The sequence below is a fragment of the Macaca mulatta genome, chromosome 13 (genome assembly GCF_049350105.2).
Source record: "Macaca mulatta isolate MMU2019108-1 chromosome 13, T2T-MMU8v2.0, whole genome shotgun sequence".
In the NCBI taxonomy this organism is placed as follows: Eukaryota; Metazoa; Chordata; class Mammalia; order Primates; family Cercopithecidae; genus Macaca; species Macaca mulatta.
The window spans coordinates 77419805-77438085 of NC_133418.1; the positions used below are offsets into that span (position 1 = coordinate 77419805).

At 46.8% G+C, this 18281-nt stretch overlaps 1 protein-coding gene across 1 annotated transcript in view; it reads right to left on the bottom strand.

The window, feature by feature from the left end:
- MSH2 (mutS homolog 2) overlaps positions 1 to 10115 on the bottom strand; it is a 73562-nt gene extending 63447 nt beyond the window's left edge. The window contains exons 1-4 of the mRNA XM_015112314.3: positions 9843 to 10115; positions 4448 to 4602; positions 2677 to 2955; positions 794 to 940 (exon numbers count right to left, since the gene is read on the bottom strand). Coding sequence (XP_014967800.2) covers positions 794 to 940; positions 2677 to 2955; positions 4448 to 4602; positions 9843 to 10053 — 792 coding nt within the window. The 5' untranslated portion in view covers positions 10054 to 10115. The remainder of the gene's footprint in view (positions 1 to 793; positions 941 to 2676; positions 2956 to 4447; positions 4603 to 9842) is intronic.
- Between the last annotated feature and the right edge of the window lie 8166 nt (positions 10116 to 18281).

Below are 18281 nucleotides of genomic sequence, written 5' to 3' on the forward strand. Positions count from 1 at the left end.
CTCCCTCTCTACTGAAAATACAAAAATTAGCCAGGCACGGTGGCGTGCAGCTGAACCCAGAGGCAGAGGTTGCAGTGAGCTGAGACCGCACCATGGAACTCCAGCCTGGACAATAGAGCAAGATTCTGAGACTCCATCTCAAAAAAACAAAAAAAAAAGGTTAAAATGGGGAGAGTAGCAGCGGCAGGGGGAAGGGAAGTAAAATGGATAAATTCTGACGTTTGTGCTATGAAATATGAACGCAAAAATCCATAACTACACTCAATGATATGGATAAGTCTTACAAACATTGAATGAAAGAAGCTAGGGAAAATATATGATATAATTCCATGTATATAAACTATAAAAACAGGCTGGAGGCGGTGGCTCATGCCTGTAATCTCAGCGCTTTGGAAGGCCAAGGCGGGCAGATCACCTGAGGTTCAGGACTTTGAGACCAGCCTGACCAACATAGAGAAACTCCATCTCTACTAAGAATACAAAAAAAGATTAGCCAGGCGTGGTGGCACATGCCTGTAATCCCAGCTACTTGGGAGGCTAAGGCAGGAGGATCACTTGAACCCGAGAGGCAGAGGTTGCGGTGAGCTAAGATTACGCCATTCTACCCCAGCCTGGGCAACAAGAGCGAAACTCGGTCTCAAAAAAAAAAAAAAGCTTACTATCATTGATACACAGCTTAGGGTTTAAGACAAAAATGACAAATATCCTTCTAAAAAGTCACTATAATTTACATATTATTTATATTATATATTTACATTATATATATTGTAATTCACATTTATAATCCATGTACCTGATTCTCCATTTCTGGCAATACAGCACTATTCATCTGTTCTCCCTTTTTGCCTTTCAACAGCCGGTTGAGGTCCTGATAAATGTCTTTCGTGGAAAAGTCAGCTTTTTTTCTTTCTGTGATCAGAATCCCTCCTCTTTGAATAATCTATTTTGAAATAAATAGTTTAAACTACTATGAAAAAAGGAATAAGAAAAGCAATAATGAAAATGATAACATTGATAATTATAGTGATAACAGATTAACCTACATTAAATGTTTACACAATGTGCAAGACATTGATAATATGATGTACTGACACACTTTTTACATCAATAAACTAAATTTTCATCAAAATATAAAATTACGTTCACATAAAGCTTTCAAAAAATAGTCCCAACTGTAACAACTCTTTTTTTGTTTTGAGACAGAGTCTCACTGTCACCCAGGATGGAATGCGGTGACACAATCTTGGCTCACTGCTACCTCTGCCTCTCAGGTTCAAGCAATTCTCCTGCCTCAGCCTCCCAAGTAGCTGGGATTATAGGAGCAAGCCACCATGCTTGGCTAGTTTTTTTTCCTTCTTTGCATTTTTAGTAGAGACACTGGACAGGCTGGTCTCGAATCCCTGACCTCAGGTGATCCGCCCGCCTCAGCTTCCCAAAGCGCCAGGATTACAGGTGTAAGCCACCGCCCCCGGCCACAAATAATAACCCTTAACAGAACTATTACTTGTGGAAAGTTGCTTAGATACAATCTATGCTAAAAATGTCCATCACATGTGTTATCTCCAGCGGTGCTTATGGTACTTGAAGATCACAAAAAGTAAAGAATCCTCGGGAGATACATACCTTAAGAAATATCTAGGCCAGGTGCTGTGGCTCATGCCTGTAATTCCAGCACTTTGGGAGGCTGAGGTGGGGGGATCACCTGAGGCCAGGAGTTCAAGACCAGCCTGACCAACATGGTAGAACACTGTCTCTACTAAAAATACAAAATTGGCCAGGTGTGGTGGGGCATGCCTGTAATCCCAGGTACTCGGGATGCTGAGGCAGGAGAATCGCTTGAACCCAGGATGTGGAGGTTGCAGTGAGCTGAGATCATGTCATTACACTCCAGCCTGGGCACCAAGAGTGAAACTCCACCTCAAAGAAAAAAAAAAAAGAAGTATCTAAATAATAAACTACATGCCTATAACAAATGACACAATCAAAGCCAAGCATGGTGGCTCACGCCTGTAATCCCAGCACTTTGGGAGTCCAAGGTGGGTGGATCACAAGGTAAGGAGTTCAAGACTAGCCTGGCCAAGATGGTGGAACCTCATCTCTACTAAAAATACAAAAATTAGCTGCATGTGGTGGTGCACACCTGTAATCCCAGCTACTCAGGAGGCTGAGGCAGAAGAATTGCTTGAACCTGGGAGGCGGACATTGCAGTGAGCCAAGATCGCACCACCGCACTCCAGCCTGGGTGACAGAGAGACTTGGTCTCAAAAAACAAAAAACAAATCACACAATCAGAATTTAGTTAAAATAAATAGCAAAATAACAAATAGCAAAAGTTCCACTCAAACTATCAAAACATGCTAAAGAACTGCATCTTATTTGATAAAACCATAATTACAGTGATATTTACTGTAATAATTACTCTTTTGGAACACAAGACAGAAAGGAAAGGGGGGAGAAAAGATCTGAGGTAAAATAAATCTTACACAAGAAACAGCTTGTTTTAATGTCCAATTAAATATACCATTTCTGTCAATGTAAACATCAAAACATTATTTTAATTAGATACAAAAAAATAGAGTTTTTTATTATTTTTCCTTAAATAAAACAGTATCATGTCAATTAAAGAGCCTTTCCTAGGCCTGGAATCTCCTCTATCACTAGACTCAATCTGCTTACCTGTCTCAGTTTCCCCATGTCTCCAGCAGTCTCTCCTCCAGGTAAAACACATTCCTTTGGTCCAATCTGGATGAGGAGAGCCTCAAGATTGGAGAACTGATCATTATCAGGGAATTCACACAGTCCTAGCTTCCTCTGTATGGAATCCACATACCCAACTCCAACCTGTCTCTGGCCATCAACTGTGGACATTTTAACACCCACAACACCAATGGAAGCTGACATATCATTGTTACCAAAGAGAATGTCTTCAAACTGAGATAGATTGCCAGGAGAAGCCTAAGTAAAAATAAAATTTCAAAAATTTAACAAACTCTTCAATGTACTTTAAAATTTTACTAGCAAAAAGGAAAAATCCAAACTCAATGAACCTTGTTAATAAAATGCTTTCTTTTTTTTTTGAGATGAAGTCTTGCTCTGTCACCCAGGCTGGAGTGCAATGGTACAATCTCGACTCACTGCAACCTCTGCCTCAAGGTTTCAAGCAATTCTCCTGCCTCAGCCTCCCGAGTAGCTGGGAATACAGGCGCACACCACCACGCCCAGCTAATTTTTGTATTTTTAGTAGAGATTGGGTTTCACCATGTTGGCCAGGCTGGTCTCAAACTCCTGACCTCGTGATCTGCCTGCCTTGGCCTCCCAAAGTGCTAGGATTACAGGTGTGAGCCACCGCACCTGGCCAATAAATTGTTTTCTTATAAAAAATAACTGGCCGAGTGCAGTGGCTCACGCCTGTAATCCCAGCACTTTGGGAGGCCAAAGTGGTCAAATCATGAGGTCAGGAGATCAAGACAATCCTGGCCAACATGGTGAAACCCCGTCTCTACTAAAAATACAAAAATTAGCCAGGTGTGGTGGCACGCACCTGTAATCCCAGCTACTTGGGAGGCTGAGGCAGGAGAATCACTTGAATCAGGGAGTCAGAGGTTGCAGTGAGCCAAGATGGCACCACGGCACTCCAGCCTGGCAACAGAGCAAGACTCTGTCTCAAAATAAATAAACAAATAACTGCTTGTGGTTGGGCACAGTGGCTCACACCTGTAATCTCAGCACTTTGGGAGGCCAAGGCAGGCAGATCACTTGAGGTCAGAAGTTCAAGATCAGCCTGGCCAACATGGTGAAACCCCGTCTCTACTAAAAATACAAATCTGTAGTACTCATTTGTGGCCAGCCTTACCTATTATAAGGATCTTACAAATACTTGTCTCTATTATGACCTTAGTACTGGCCCTGCCCTCCCCTTCCCTGGCCCTCCCCTCAGAAATTATCTATCTAATCTATCCCTCTATAGAGATGAGATCTTCCTACATTGCCCAGGGTGGTCTCAAACTCCTGGACTCATGCAATCCTCCTGCCTTGGCCTCTGAAAGTTAAACTGTAACCTCAACCTCCTGGGCTCAAGTGATCCTCTCACCTCAGCCTCCTGATTAGCTGGAACCACAGGTGTGTGCCAACAGCCCCAGCTAATTTTTTTTAATTTTTTTATCTTCAATAGAGATGAGGTTTTACCATGTTGGGCAGGCTGGTCTTGAACTCTTGGGCTCAGGCAATCTGCCTGCCTCAGCCTCCCAAAATACTGGGATTACAAGCAAGAGCCACTGTGCCCAGCCAAACTGCAACTTTTTAAAAACCACATGCTAATTGCTACTAAAGTGTCTCAAAGCATTCTATTATCACAGTCCACTTAAAATACTAAAACACAATTAAATTCTTCACATTTTTATTTCTCTACTCTTAAAAAAATAAGTAAATTAAAAAGGAAGATAATTACCTTATATGCCAAATACCAATCATTCTCCTTGGATGCCTTATTTCCAGCTCTGTTCTTATAAACTTCAACTCTATACTGACGAACCAGAAGAAGATCTTTTACAAAAGATTCAAAATTCATTTTACTAAGCACAACACTCTGCAGATTCTTTGCTCCTTAAAAAAAAAAAAAAAAAAAGTACATTACAGATTTGAGATATTACATGTTCAAGCACTGTATTAGTCGGACTTCACACTGCTGATAAAGACATACCAGAGTCTGGGAAGAAAAAGAGGTTTACTGGACTTACAGTTTCACGTAACTGGGGAGGTCTCACAATCATGGCAGAAGGCAAGGAGGAGCAAGTCATGTCTTACATGGATGGCAGCAGGCAAAGAAAGAGCTTGTGCAGGTAGACTTCCATTTTTTTTTGTTTGTTTGTTTGTTTGTTTTTGTTTTTTGAGACGGAGTCTCGCTCTGTCGCCCAGTGCAGTGGCGTGATCTCGGCTCACTGCAAGCTCCGCCTCCTGGGTTTACGCCATTCTCCTGCCTCAGCCTCCTGAGTAGCTGGGACTACAGGCGCCCGCCACCGCGCCCAGCTAATTTTTTGTATTTTTAGTAGAGACGGGGTTTCACCGTGGTCTCGATCTCCTGACCTTGTGATCCGCCCGCCTCGGCCTCCCAAAGTGCTGGGATTACAGGCGTGAGCCACCGCGCCCGGCCAGACTTCCATTTTTAAAACCATCAGATCTCATGCGACTTATTCACTATCACGGCAACAGCATGGGAAAGATCCATCCCCATGATTCAATTATCTCCCACCAGGTCCCTCCCATAACACATGGGAATTCGAGATGGGATTTGGGTGGGACACAGCCAAACCATATCATTCTGCCCCGACCCCTCCCAAATCTCATGTCCTCACATTTCAAAACCAATCATGTCTTCCCAACAGTCCCCCAAAGTCTTAACTCATTTCAGCATTAACTCAAAATACCACAGTCTAAAGTTTCATCCAACACAAGGTAAGTCCTTTCCACCTATGAGCCTGTCAAATCAAAACAAGTTAGTTACTTCCCAGATACAATGGGGTACCAGCATTGGGTAAATACAGCCCTTCCAAATGGGAGAAATTGGCCGAAACAAAGGCGCTACAAGCCCCATGCAAGTCCAAAACCCAGCATGGCAGTCAAATCTTAAAGCTCCAAAATGATCTCCTTTGACTCTATGTCCCACGTCCAGGTCACGCGGATGCAAGAGGTGGGCAACCACAGCCTTGGACAGCACTGCCCCTGTGGCTTTGCAGGGTACAGCACCCCTCCTGGTTGCTTTCATGGGTTGGCGTTAAGTGTCTACAGCTTTTCCAGGCATATGGTGAAAGCTGTCTGTGGATCTACCATTCTGGGGTCTGGAGAATCATAGCCCTCTTTTCACAGCTCCACTAGGTGGTGCCCCAGTAGGGACTCTGTGTAGGGGCTCTGGCCCCACATTTCCCATCTGCATTGCCCTAGCAGAGGAACTCATGATCACCCCACCCCTGCAGCAAACTTCTGCCTGCACATACATCCCTGAAACATAGGCAGAGGTTCCCAAACCTGAATTATTGATTTATGTGCACCTGCAGGCTCAACACAACCTGGAAGCTGTCAAGGCTTCAGGCTTGCACCCTCTGAAGCCATGGCCTGAGCTCTACCTTGGCCCCTTTCAGCCATGGCTGGAGCAGCAGGCCACCAAGCTGCTAGGCTGCACACAGCATGGGAACCCTGGGCTGGCCCATGAAACCACTTTTTTCTCCTAGGCCTCTAGGCTTGTGATGAGAGGGGCTGCCATGAAAACCTCTGACATGCCCTGGAGACATTTTTCCCATTGTCTTGGGGATTAACATTGGGATCCTCATTACTTATGCAAATTTCTGCAGCTAGCTTGAATTTCTCCTCAGAAAATGGGATTTTCTTTTCTATCACATTGTCAGGCTGCAAATTTTCCAAACTTTCATGCTGTTTCCCTTTTAAAACTGAATGCCTTTAACAGCACCCAAGTCACCTCTTGAAAGTTTTGCTGCTTAGAAATTTCTCCCGCCAGATACCCAAAAGAATTTCTCTCAAGTTCAAAGTTCCACAAATCTCTAGGGTGGGGCAAAATGCCACCAGTCTTTTTACTAAAACATAACAAGTGTCACCTTTGCTCCAGTTCCCAACAAGTTCCTCATCTCCATCTGAGACCACCTTAGCCTGGATTTCATTGTCCATATAATTATCAGGATTTTGGTCAAAGGCATTCAACAAGTCTCCAGGAAGTTCTAAACTTTCCCACATTTTCTGGTCTTCTTCTGAGCCCTCTAAACCGTTCCGACCTCTGCCTGTTACCCAGCTCCAAAGTCACTTCCATATTTTCGGGTATCTTTTCAGCTGCGCCCCACTCTCCTGGTACCAGTTTACTGTTTTAGTTCATTTTCACACTGCTAATAAAGACATACCCAGCTGGGTGTGGTGGCTCATGCCTGTAATTCCAGCACTTTGGAAGGCCGAGGCAGGCAGATCACGAGGTCAAGAGATCAAGACTATCCTGGCCAACATGGTGAAACCCCATCTCTATTAAAAATACAAAAATTAGCTGGGCGTGGTGGCATGCACCTATAGTCCCAGCTACTTGGGAGGCTGAGGCAGGAGAATCGCTTGAACCCAGGAGGCAGAGGTTGCAGTGAGTTGAGATTGTGCCACTGCAGTCCAGCCTAGCAACAGAGCAAGACTGTCTCAAAAAAAAAAAAAAAAAAAAAGACATAGCTGAGACTGGGCAATTTACAAAAGAACAAGGTTTAATGGACTTATGGTTCCACATGGCTGAGGAGGCCTCACAATCAATGAGGAAGGCAAGGACGAACAAGTTACATCTTACATGGATGGCAGCAGGCAAAGAGAGAGGGCTTGTGCAGGGAAACTTCCGTTTTTAAAACCATCAGATCTTGTGAGGCTTATTCACTACCAGGAGAACAGCACAGAAAAGACCACCCACATGATTCAATTATGTCCCACCAGGTACCTCCCACAACACATGGGAATTCAAGATTAGATAAGGGTGGGAACACAGCCAAACCATATCAAGCACCTAACACATTGCTAACCCAAAAACTTCCAGTGTTTTTTCAGCAATTTATTCATTCAATAAATTGTCTACAAAGCACTATTATATGTGCAGGGACTATGGAAGGTAATATAAAATAGTGAATAGCATAGACCCTCTGCTTATATGGAGTCTACACATAAAAATCAAAAGTTCTAAAGATGATAACTTTTTAATTTTTTTGTAGAGATGGGTCTCGCTGTGTTACACAGGCTGGTCTTCAACTCCTAGCATCAAGTTATCCTCCCACCTTGGTATCCCTAAGTGCTGAGATTACAGGCACGAACCACTGCACTTGGCCTGTCCTTTCTTATAATTTGTTTTAAAGTCTTTTTTTTTTTTTTTTTTTTGAGATGGAGTCTCACTCTGTTGCCCAGGCTGGAGTGCAGTGGTAGTATCTCTGGCTCACTGCAAGCTCCGCCTCCTGGGTTCGTGCAATTCTCCTGCTTCAGCCTCCCAAGCAGCTGGGGCTATAGGCACCTGCCACCACGCCCGGCTAATTTTTTGTATTTTTAGTAGAGATGAGGTTTCACCGTGCTAGCCAGGATAGTCTCGATCTCCTGACCTCATGATCCGCCCACCTCAGCCTCCCAAAGTGCTGTGATTTTTGTATTTTTAGTACAGGCGGGGTTTCACCGTGTTAGCCAGGATGGTCTTGATCTCCTGACCTCGTGATCCACCCACCTCGGCCTCCCAAAGTGCTGAGATTACAGGCAAGTGCCACTGCACCTGACCTGTTTTAAAGTCTTATGTAAAATCTATGTAGGTCAGGTGCACATTGGGAGACCAAGGTGGGAGGATCACTTGAGGTCAAGAGTTTGAGACCAGCCTGGCCAACATGGTGAAACCCCATCTCTACTAAAAATACAAAACATTAGCTAGGTGTGGTGGCACGTGCCCTTAATCCCAGCTACTCGGGTGGCTGAGGCAGGAGAATCGCTTGAACCCAGGAGGTGGAGGTTGCAGTGAGCCAAGATTATACAACTGAACTCCAGCCTGGGCGACAGAGTAAGACTCCGTCTAAAAAAAAAAAAAATCTTCAGACTTTTAATTGCCTACAGCGTAAAATTCCGACAGCTCAACACAACATGAAAAACCTTTTGTCATCTAACCCCACCCACCTGGGCCAGTCTCCACACCTTCCTTTTCTACATCACCAACGCCAATCTACCTTCTTTCAAGCCCTTTCTCTAGCAAACTTCTAGTCTCAACGTGGACTTTGGTGTCTCATATAACGCCTCTTCCGACGTCTCCAGTTTTTGTCTCTTGCAACCTCTTGCAAGCTCACACCATAAGCCTCCAACTTGAATTGTAATGATTTCTGCCTTGCTCTCCAATAGTGATCTCTATGACAGTAGAGGTATTTCTTTTTCATCTAGTGTCCATAACCCTGCCTAACACATTTCTATCTAACGAATGAAACCTTTTGCATCAGGAGCATCGCATTTGCACTAGTCCTCTAGTCAGGACTAGAACCCACAACTCTACTCCCCCTAGGATGCTCTTTTCATTAGCATAACTACATAGTTGCAAGAAAGCGCAAAGAAAACAGGGAGAAAAGAGGTTAACTAGGCCTATCCAGAACATTTGGCCCACATAGGGTGAGACGTTTGTAGCTTTCCAGGGAGAGAGAATGCTGGATAGATGGGGTCGGGTGACGGAGAGCACTGAATGCTGAGCTAAAGCAGATAGCGTCCATGACTAGCCCAAGGTCACACGTTAATAAGCAGAAGGGCAGCGACTTGATCCCAAGCAGCCCAGCTCCAGAGTCCGTTGGTCCTGACCACTTCATCATACTGCCCCTTAACGGCGCTCCATTACCAGCCCCTTAGCTGGACCGGCGGTATAAATGGGAGCGTCGTGGGAGCAGAATAACGTAGGTGGCATGAAAGGGTCTCCTAAACCCCCTCTATTTTAAGTCTCACTCCTGGCTGCTGTTTGTAATAAGAGATTCTGGCCGTGTTTGTAATGAGCGCTACATGTAGGGCCACGGCGAGGAATGCGACTGCTGGAAAATGAACTAGAACAATGCATTAAAATGCCTGGCACGACGTAAACACTCCGTGATCACAAGTTCGATCCGGGACGGCTGGAGAGGCACGGGTTTCAGGGCTGAGGGGGGCGTCCCTCCGGAGCCAAGCAGAACCTGGGGACGGCGGAATTCCCACCAGCACAACGTTCCGCCCCCGTGCCTCCGCGCTGGAGAGGCTGCTCATCACCCACTTTCTGAGGCAAGAATGGAGCCGCGCCACAGGGCCCCGGGTCCCCCCACAGCACGCGCCGTCCTCGCCCTCACCTGCCGGCCCCATATACTTGATCACCCCCTGGGTCTTGAACACCTCCCGGGCGGCCAGCAGCGCGTCCTCGCCGTGAGCCGTATAGAAGTCGCCCCGGTCGAAAAGGCGCACCGTGGTGGTCGGTTTCTCCGGCATGCTCTGAAAGAAACGCACGAAGCCGACCTCGGCCGCGCTCTCCAGCTGCAGCGTCTCCTTAGGTTGCACCGCCATGTCGGAACCTCCTCACCTCCTGGCAGAAGGAACTGCGCGACCCCACACCCACTATGCTGTTTCCCGCCTCCCCTCCCACGTCCCCCGAGCGGCGTCCGGTCACGGCGGCCACACCCAATCAGCTTCCAGGGCTGCGTTTCGGTGGGTGGGAGTCTGCCGCGGCAACCAATCATAAGCAGACGCTGCCCAGTTTCCCGCGCACACTGGGGACTTTAGCTACTGCGCATGCCTGCGCCTAGGTCTCGCGCAGACCCGCAGACCTGCGTCGGTGGTAGAAAGCAGTTCTCAAGTGTTTTCTTAGGTCCAAGGCTTGGAGCCCCTGGGTGGGTGGATGCCAGGGTAGGCAGCCACCAGGTGGGAGATTTCCGGCAGGTACTGAGCTCGTAATGTGCCCGGAAGCATGGGAGTAACATCAGAAGGAAACTTGAAAACAAAACAAAACAAAAAAACTAGCCTTCCTCCTCCTCCCACTATTTTGTTCAAACGTGTGCCCCTCTCCAACTGCCCCTCTCTTTTTCTTTTTAAGCAAACTGCCAACATCGGGATTACGGGTTTATTCTACACAACCTCCTTAACTGCTGCCTTTTAGCCACATTATCGTTTCGTCCAGTCGTTGACGATTCACTCATTCAAAAACATTTATATGGCCTGCTACGTCCCAGACTGTTCTTGGCTCTGAGGATCACCAGTAAAAAGAAAAATCACTGCCTTTATTCTGCTTACATTCTAATATGAGAAGATTCAGATAATGAATATAGCAAGTAAATGAAATGGTACGTTAGAAGATAAGTGTTTGGGCCGGGCGCGGTGGCTCACGCCTGTAATCCCAGCACTTTGGGAGGCCGAAGCGGGCGGATCACAAGGTCAGGAGATCGAGACCACGGTGAAACCCCGTCTCTACTAAAAATACAAAAAATTAGCTGGGCGCGGTTGTGGGCGCCTGTAGTCCCAGCTACTCGGGAGGCTGAGGCAGGAGAATGGCGTGAACCCGGGAGGCGGAGCTTGCAGTGAGCTGAGATCCGGCCACTGCACTCCAGCCTGGGTGACAGAGCGAGACTCCGTCTCAAACAAAAAAAAAAAAAGAAGAAGATAAGTGTTTGTGGCCCGGCGCGGTAGCTCACGCCTGTAATCCCAGCACTTTCGGAGGCCGAGGTGGGCGGATCACTTGAGCCCAGGAGATTGACACCACCCTGGGCAACATGGTAAAACCCATGTCTGTGATCCCAGGTATTAGCGGGGCTCAGGCGAGAGGATCACCTGAGCCCGGGAGGTCGATGCTGCGGTGAGCCGTAAATTGTGCCACTGCACTCCAGCCTGGGCGATAGAGTGAAGACCCTGTCATCAAAAAATACAAAATAAAATAAATAAAAAGAAGACAAACGTTTGACGCCGGGCGTGGTGTCACACGCCATAATCCCAGTACTTTGGAAGTCCAAGCCAGGAGGATCGTTTGAGCCCAGGAGGTCGTCTGCCCTCAGCTATGTTCACGCCACTGCTCTGCAGCTGTGGCGGCAGAGCGAGAGAACCCGTCTTGAGTGGGGGAAGGGAAGACCAGTTAAGGAAGAGGAAGGTTGAAATTTTAAAATGTTAGCAAACAGCGAGGCGCAGTGGCTCACGCCTGTAATCCCAGCATATTGGGAGGACGAGGCGGGTGGATCACCTGAGGTCAGGAGTTTGAGACCAGCCTGGCCAACATGGCGAAACTCCCTCTCTACTAAAAATAAAAAAATTACCGGGCATAGTGGTAGGCGCCTGTAATCACAGCTACTGGAGAGGCTGAGGCAGGAGAATCCCTTAAACTTGGGAGGTGGAGGTGGCAGTGAGCCAAGATCACTCCACTACACGCCAGCCTCGGTGACAGAGCCAGACTCTGTCTCAAAAAATAAATAAAATGTTAGCAAACACCTGAAGGAGATCAGGATCCATCCTGCAAAATTAACTCTTAGAAAAGGTTTTTGCTGACCAGTAGCCGTGGCTCACGCCTGTAATCCCAGCACTTTGGGAGGCCGAGGTGGGCAGATCACCTGAGGTCAGGAGTTCTGAGACCAGCCTGAATAACATGGTGAAACTCCGTCTCTACTAAAAATACAAAAAAAAATTAGCCGGGTGTAGTGGTGGGCGCCTGTAATCCCAGCTACTCGGAAGGCTGAGGCAGGAGAATCCCTTGAACCTGGGAGGCGGAGGTTGCAGTGAGCCGAGATCATGCCATTGCACTCCAACCTGGGCAACAGGGCAAGAGTCTGTCTCAACAAAAAAAAAAAAAAAAAAAAAAAAAGATTTTTGCATTCTCCGGTTTAGTTTACCCTTCTCCCATGAAAGTGGTTCCAAAACCTAATTCAGCAGCAGAATCACCCTGAGGGGATTTAAACATATTCCTGTGCCCGACCCACACATAATGGGTCTTAATTTCTGGAGTGGGGCCTTGGAATCTTTTTTCTTTTTTTTCTTTTTTTTGAGACGGAGTCTCGCTCTGTCACCCAGGCTGGCGTGCAGTGGCCGGATCTCTGCTCACTGCAACCTCCGCCTCCCGGGTTCACGCCATTCTCCTGCCTCAGCCTCCCGAGTAGCTGGGACTACAGGCGCCCACCACCACGCCTGGCTAATTTTTTGTATTTTTAGTAGAGATGGGTTTTCACCGTGTTAGCCAGGATGGTCTCAATCTCCTGACCTCGTGATCCGCCCGCCTCGGCCTCCCAAAGTGCTGGGGTTACAGGTGTGAGCCACCACACCTGCCTTTTTTTTTTTTTTTTTTTTTTTGAGACGAAGTCTGGCTCTGTCGCCATACTGGAGTGCAGTGGCGCAATCTCGGCTCACTGCCTCCTGGGTTCAGGCGATCCTCCTGCCTCAGCTTCCCGAGTAGCTATGACTACAGACACACACCACCACTCCCAGCTAATTTTTGTATTTTTAATAGAGACGGGGTTTCACCGTGTTGGCCAGGATGGTCTCGTCTTGATCTCTTGACCTCCTGTTCTGCCTGCCTCGGCCTCCGAAAGTGCTGGGATTACAGGCGTGAGCCACCGCGCCCAGCCTGTAATCTTTATTATTATTATTATTATTTTTTGAGACGGAGTTTCGCTCTTGTTGCCCAGGGTGGAGTGTAATGGTGCGATCTTGGCTTACTGCAACCTCCACCTCCTGGGTTCAAGTAATTCTCCTGCCTCAGCCTTCCGAGTAGCTGGGATTACAGGCATGCGCCACCACGCCGGCTAATTTTTGTATTTTTAGTAGAGATGGAGTTTCTCCAAGTTGGTCAGGCTCGTCTCAAACTCCCAACCTTCTGTGATCCACCCACCTCGGCCTCCCCAAGTGCTGGGATTACATGCGTGAGCCACCGCGCCCAGCCTCAGCCTGGAATCATTTTTGAAAGCTCCCTGGATGTTCCTGACAATCAGCTCGATTTAGAAATCTGGCGGGTGCAGTGGCTCACGCCTGTAATCCCAGCACTTTGGGAGGCCGAGGCAGGCAGATCACCAGATCAGCAGGTCAAGATCAGCCTGACCAACATGGTGAAACACTGTCTCTACTAAAAATACAAAAATCAGCCGGGCATTGTCGCGGGCGCCGGTAATCCCAGCTACTCAGGAAACTGAGGCAGGAGAATCGCTTGAACCCAGGAGGCAGAGGTTGCAGTGAGCCGAGACCACACCATTACACTCCACCCTGGGCGACAGAGCAAGACTCCCTCAGAAAGAAAGAAAGAAAGAAAAGAAAGAAAAGAAAAGAAAGGAAGGAAGGAATGAAGGAATCAATCAATCAATCTCGAGCCTACGGGTTAAAATTCAAATGCCTGACCTGCGCCAGATCACAGAGCTACTAAGTGATAGATCTAGAATCCAGTCTTCTTCCAGATTCTGTATGCTTAACCATCTGTGTGCTTACAGAATCTGCAGCAAGACTGTATACTGAGAAAGATGTGTTTCTAACCTGAGTTTTATTTTTATTTATTTATTTATTTATTTATTTATTGAGACAGAGTCTCACTCTGTCTCCCAAACTGGAGTGCAGTGGCACAATCTCAGTTGACTGCAACCTCCACCCCCTCTGGTTTCAAGTGATTCTCCTGCCTCAGCCTCCCAAATAGCTGGGACTACAGGTGCACACCACCACACCTGGCTAATTTTTGTAGAGATGGAGTTTCACAATATTGGCCAGGCTGGTCTGGAACTCCTGATTTCAAGTGATCTGCCCACCTTGGCCTCCCAAAGTGCTGGGATTACAGGCATGAGCCCCCACACCCAGCCTCAAACGTGAGTATTATAGTCTGGTGTCATGTGCTACTCCTTTAGAAAAGCTCCTACCATTTCTGATAGACTTTAATGGGTTGGCCAAGCATGGTGCCTCATGCCTGTAGTAACAGCATTTTAGGAGACTTGAGGCCAGAGGATCACTTGAGCCCAGGAGTTGAAGACCAGCCTGGGCAACAGTGCAAGATCTCATCTCTACAAAAAACTGTAAGGCAGGTACAGTGGCTCATGCCTGTAATACCAGCACTTTGGGAGGCTGAGGTGGGAGGATCACTTAAGCTCAGGAGTTCAAGACCAGCCTAAGCAACATGGTGAAACCTTGTCTCTACTAAAAATGCAAAAATTAGCCAGGCCTGGTGGCACCTGCCTGTAGTTCTAGTTACCTGGGAGGTTGAGCCCGGGAAGTGGGGGTTGCCATGAGCCAAGATCACACCACTTCACTCCAGTGGGGACAACAGAGCAAGACTCTGTCTCAAAATAATAATAATAATAAAAATAACAATAATTTTGTTTTAAAAACTAGCCAGGCGCGTGCCTGTAGTCCTTGGGAGGCTGAGGTGGAAAAATTCCTTAAGCCCAGGTGTTCAAGGCTGCATTGAACTATGATCGCACCACTGCACTCCTGCCTAAGCAACAGAGCAAGACCATGTCTCAAAAAAAAAAAACCGTTCATCTAGCTCACTGTCAGCCTTGGCACAGGATAGTTACCTTTAACCAGATTTAGAAGATAGCTAATGATTCCAGACATTATTTGCTTTCTCCAGGCTAATATTAATGATTCTAACATGCTTCTTTCCTACAAAATGTCTAAGAGGACTATTTAGCCTGCTTGGAAAGGAAACACGCTTGAAATTAAAATTTGATATGCACTTGTAATTAATTTGTCTAAGAAACTGTTTTAACAGTATCCTTTGTTTCCAACCATGTGCATGTATTAACTGTTCATGATAAATTCTTTTTTTAATTTATTTTTTATTTTTTTGAGACAGGGTCTAACTGTCACCGAGGCTGGATTGCAGTGGTATGATCAGAGCTCAGTGAAGCCTCTGCTTCCCCAGGTTCAGGTGAGTCTCTCACCTCAGCCTCTCAAGTAGCTGACACTACAGGTGCAGGCCACCATGCCCCCCTAATTTTTTTTATTTTTAGAAGAGACAGGGTTTCACCATGTTAAACTGGTCTCAAACTCCTGGGCTTAAGCAATCCACCTGCCTAGACCCTTCCACAGTGGGATTACAGGAGTGAGCCACTGAGCCTGGCTGATAAATTCTTATTTAAAGTATATCAGGCCAGGGCCAGGCACAGTGGCTTGCCCCTGTAATCCAAGCACTTTAGGAGGCCAAGGCAGGTGAATCATTTGAAGTCATGAATTCAAGACCAGCCTGGCCAACATGGTGAAACCCCATTTTTACTGAAATTACAAAAATTAGGACAGGTGTGGTGGCTCAGGCCTGTAATCCCAGCACTTTGGGAGGCCGAGGCGGGTGGATCACGAGGTTAGGAGTTCAAGACCAGTCTGGCTAAGATGGTGAAACCCTGTCTCTACTAAAAATACAAAAATTAGCCGAATGCAGTGGCAGGTGCCTATAATCCCAACTACTGGGGAGGCTGAGGCAGGAGAATCACTTGAACCCAGGACGCAGAGGTTGCAGTGAGCTGAGATCATGCCACTGCACTCCAGCCAGGGCAACAGAGCAAGACTCTGTCTCAAAAACAAATAAATAATTCTTTTTTACTTGTTTGAGACAGTTTTGCTCTTGTTGCCCACGCTGGAGTGCAATGGCGTGATCTCAGTTCACCGCAACCTCTGCCTCCTGGGTTCAAGCAATTCTCCTGCCACAGCCTCCCAAGTAGCTGGGATTACAGGCATGCACCACCACACCTGGCTAATTTTGTATTTTTAGTAGAGATGGGGTTTCTCCATGTTGGTCAGGCTGGTCTTGAACTCCCAACCTCAGGTGATCTGCCCACCTTGGCCTCCCAAGGTGGTGGGATCATAGGCCTAAGCCACTGCACCTGGCCTTTTTTTTTTTTTTTTTGAGACAGAGTTTTGCTCCTATCACCCAGGCTGGAGTGGAATGGCGTGATCTCCAGTCACTGCAATCTCCGCCTCCTGGGTTCAAGCGATTCTCCAACCGCAGCCTCCCAAGTAGCTGGGATTACAGGCACCTGCCACCATGTCTGGCTAATTTTTGTATTTTCAGTAGAGACGGGGTTTCACCATGTTGGCCAGGCTGGTATCAAACTCCTGACCTCAGGTGATCCACCTGCCTCAGCCTCCCAAAGAGCTGGGGTTACAGGCATGAGCCACCACACCTGGCCAATAAATAAATATTTTATTTATTTTTTTTAGACGGAGTCTCACTGTGTTGCCCAAGCTGGAGTGCAGTGGCGCGATCTCGGATCATTTCAAGCTCCGCCTCCCGGGTTCATGCCATTCTCCTGCCTCAGCCTCCAGAGTAGCTGGGACTACAGGTGCCTGCCACCATGCCCAGCTAATTTTATTTTATTTTTTTGTATTTTAAGTAGAGACAGGGTTTCACCGTGTTAGCCAGGACGGTCTCAATCTCCTGACCTCGTGATCTGCCCGCCTCAGCCTCCCAAAGTGCTGGGATTACAGGCATGAGCCACCATGCCCAGCCTAAATAAATATTTTAAAAAACAAAGTATATCAAAGAGCTGTGATACCGGGGGACTAGGGGAGGTCCCATGATTCCAGTGGGACTTTGACTCCAGCCAGTGTCCAGGCTGTTGACACCAAATGAGAAGGAATTCAGGGACGAATTGGAAAATAGTGAAAGTACAGAGATTTACTGCAAATAGAGAAGTATGCACTCAAGAAAGGGGAGTGTTAGCATACTCGAGAATGTCATGCTACGGGGTTTGAGGTTTCTATCTTTATGGGTTTTTGTTTTTCTGTATTTATTTATTTATTTATTTATTTATTTATTGAGACAGTGTCTCATTCTGCTGCCTAAGCTGGATTGCAGTGGAGCGATCACGGCTCAATGCAGCCTCAACCACTGGGGCTCAAGCAATCCACCCACCTTGGCCTCCCGAAGTACTGGGATTGTAGACGTGAACCACTGCATCTGGCCTCTTTATTTATGGGCTTAACCAAGGAGTGGAATATTCATGAAGATTTCTGGAAAAAGGTGAAGATTTCTTGGAACTGTGGTGCACCCATTTTTACACCAAATACAGGTGTTCTCGGAACTGTCATGGTGCCGAGGGGGTGTGACTATGTTAATAAGCGAACAATGAGGTTCCAGGTGAAACCTAGGTCAAATCCAGTGCCATGTTACATCCAGTGGGACCTAGCCAGCTTGGCCCACATCCTGGTTCTCAGGGTCTAATCAGCCTCTAGCTTATGCAGCTATTTCAACAGTTTCCTTTTTGCTAGTCATATGAAATGCCTGTCTGGAATTTTCTTTTTTGTTTGTTTTTGAGACAGAGTCTCGCTGTGCTGCCCAGGCTGGAGTGCAGGGGTGCGATCTCAGCTCACAGCAACCTCTGCCTCCTGGGTTCAAGCAATTCTCCTACCTCAGCCTCCCGAGTAGCTGGGATTATATGTGTGCACCACCATGCCCAACTAAAATCTTTGTATTTTCCGTAGAGACAGGGTTTCACCATGTTGGCCAGGCTGATCTCGAACTCCTGACCTCAGGTGATCTACCTGCCTCAGCTTCCAAAGAACCGGGATTACAGGTGTGAGCTACCATGCCCGGCTTCCTGCCTGGAATTTTCTATTCTCCCACAACAACCCTGTATTATTCATGTCTCAGTTGTCTTACATATATTTTATATACTTTCCATTCCCACATGGGAAACTGAATTTCTGAAAATAAGGGGAATTTTGCAAAAATATAACTGGAAGACATAGCATGATTGATAGAATCCAGTAAAATTATCACCCCAATATAGCTATTTTTTTTTTTTTTTTGAGATGGAGTCTCGCTCTGTCACCCAGGCTGGAGTGCAATG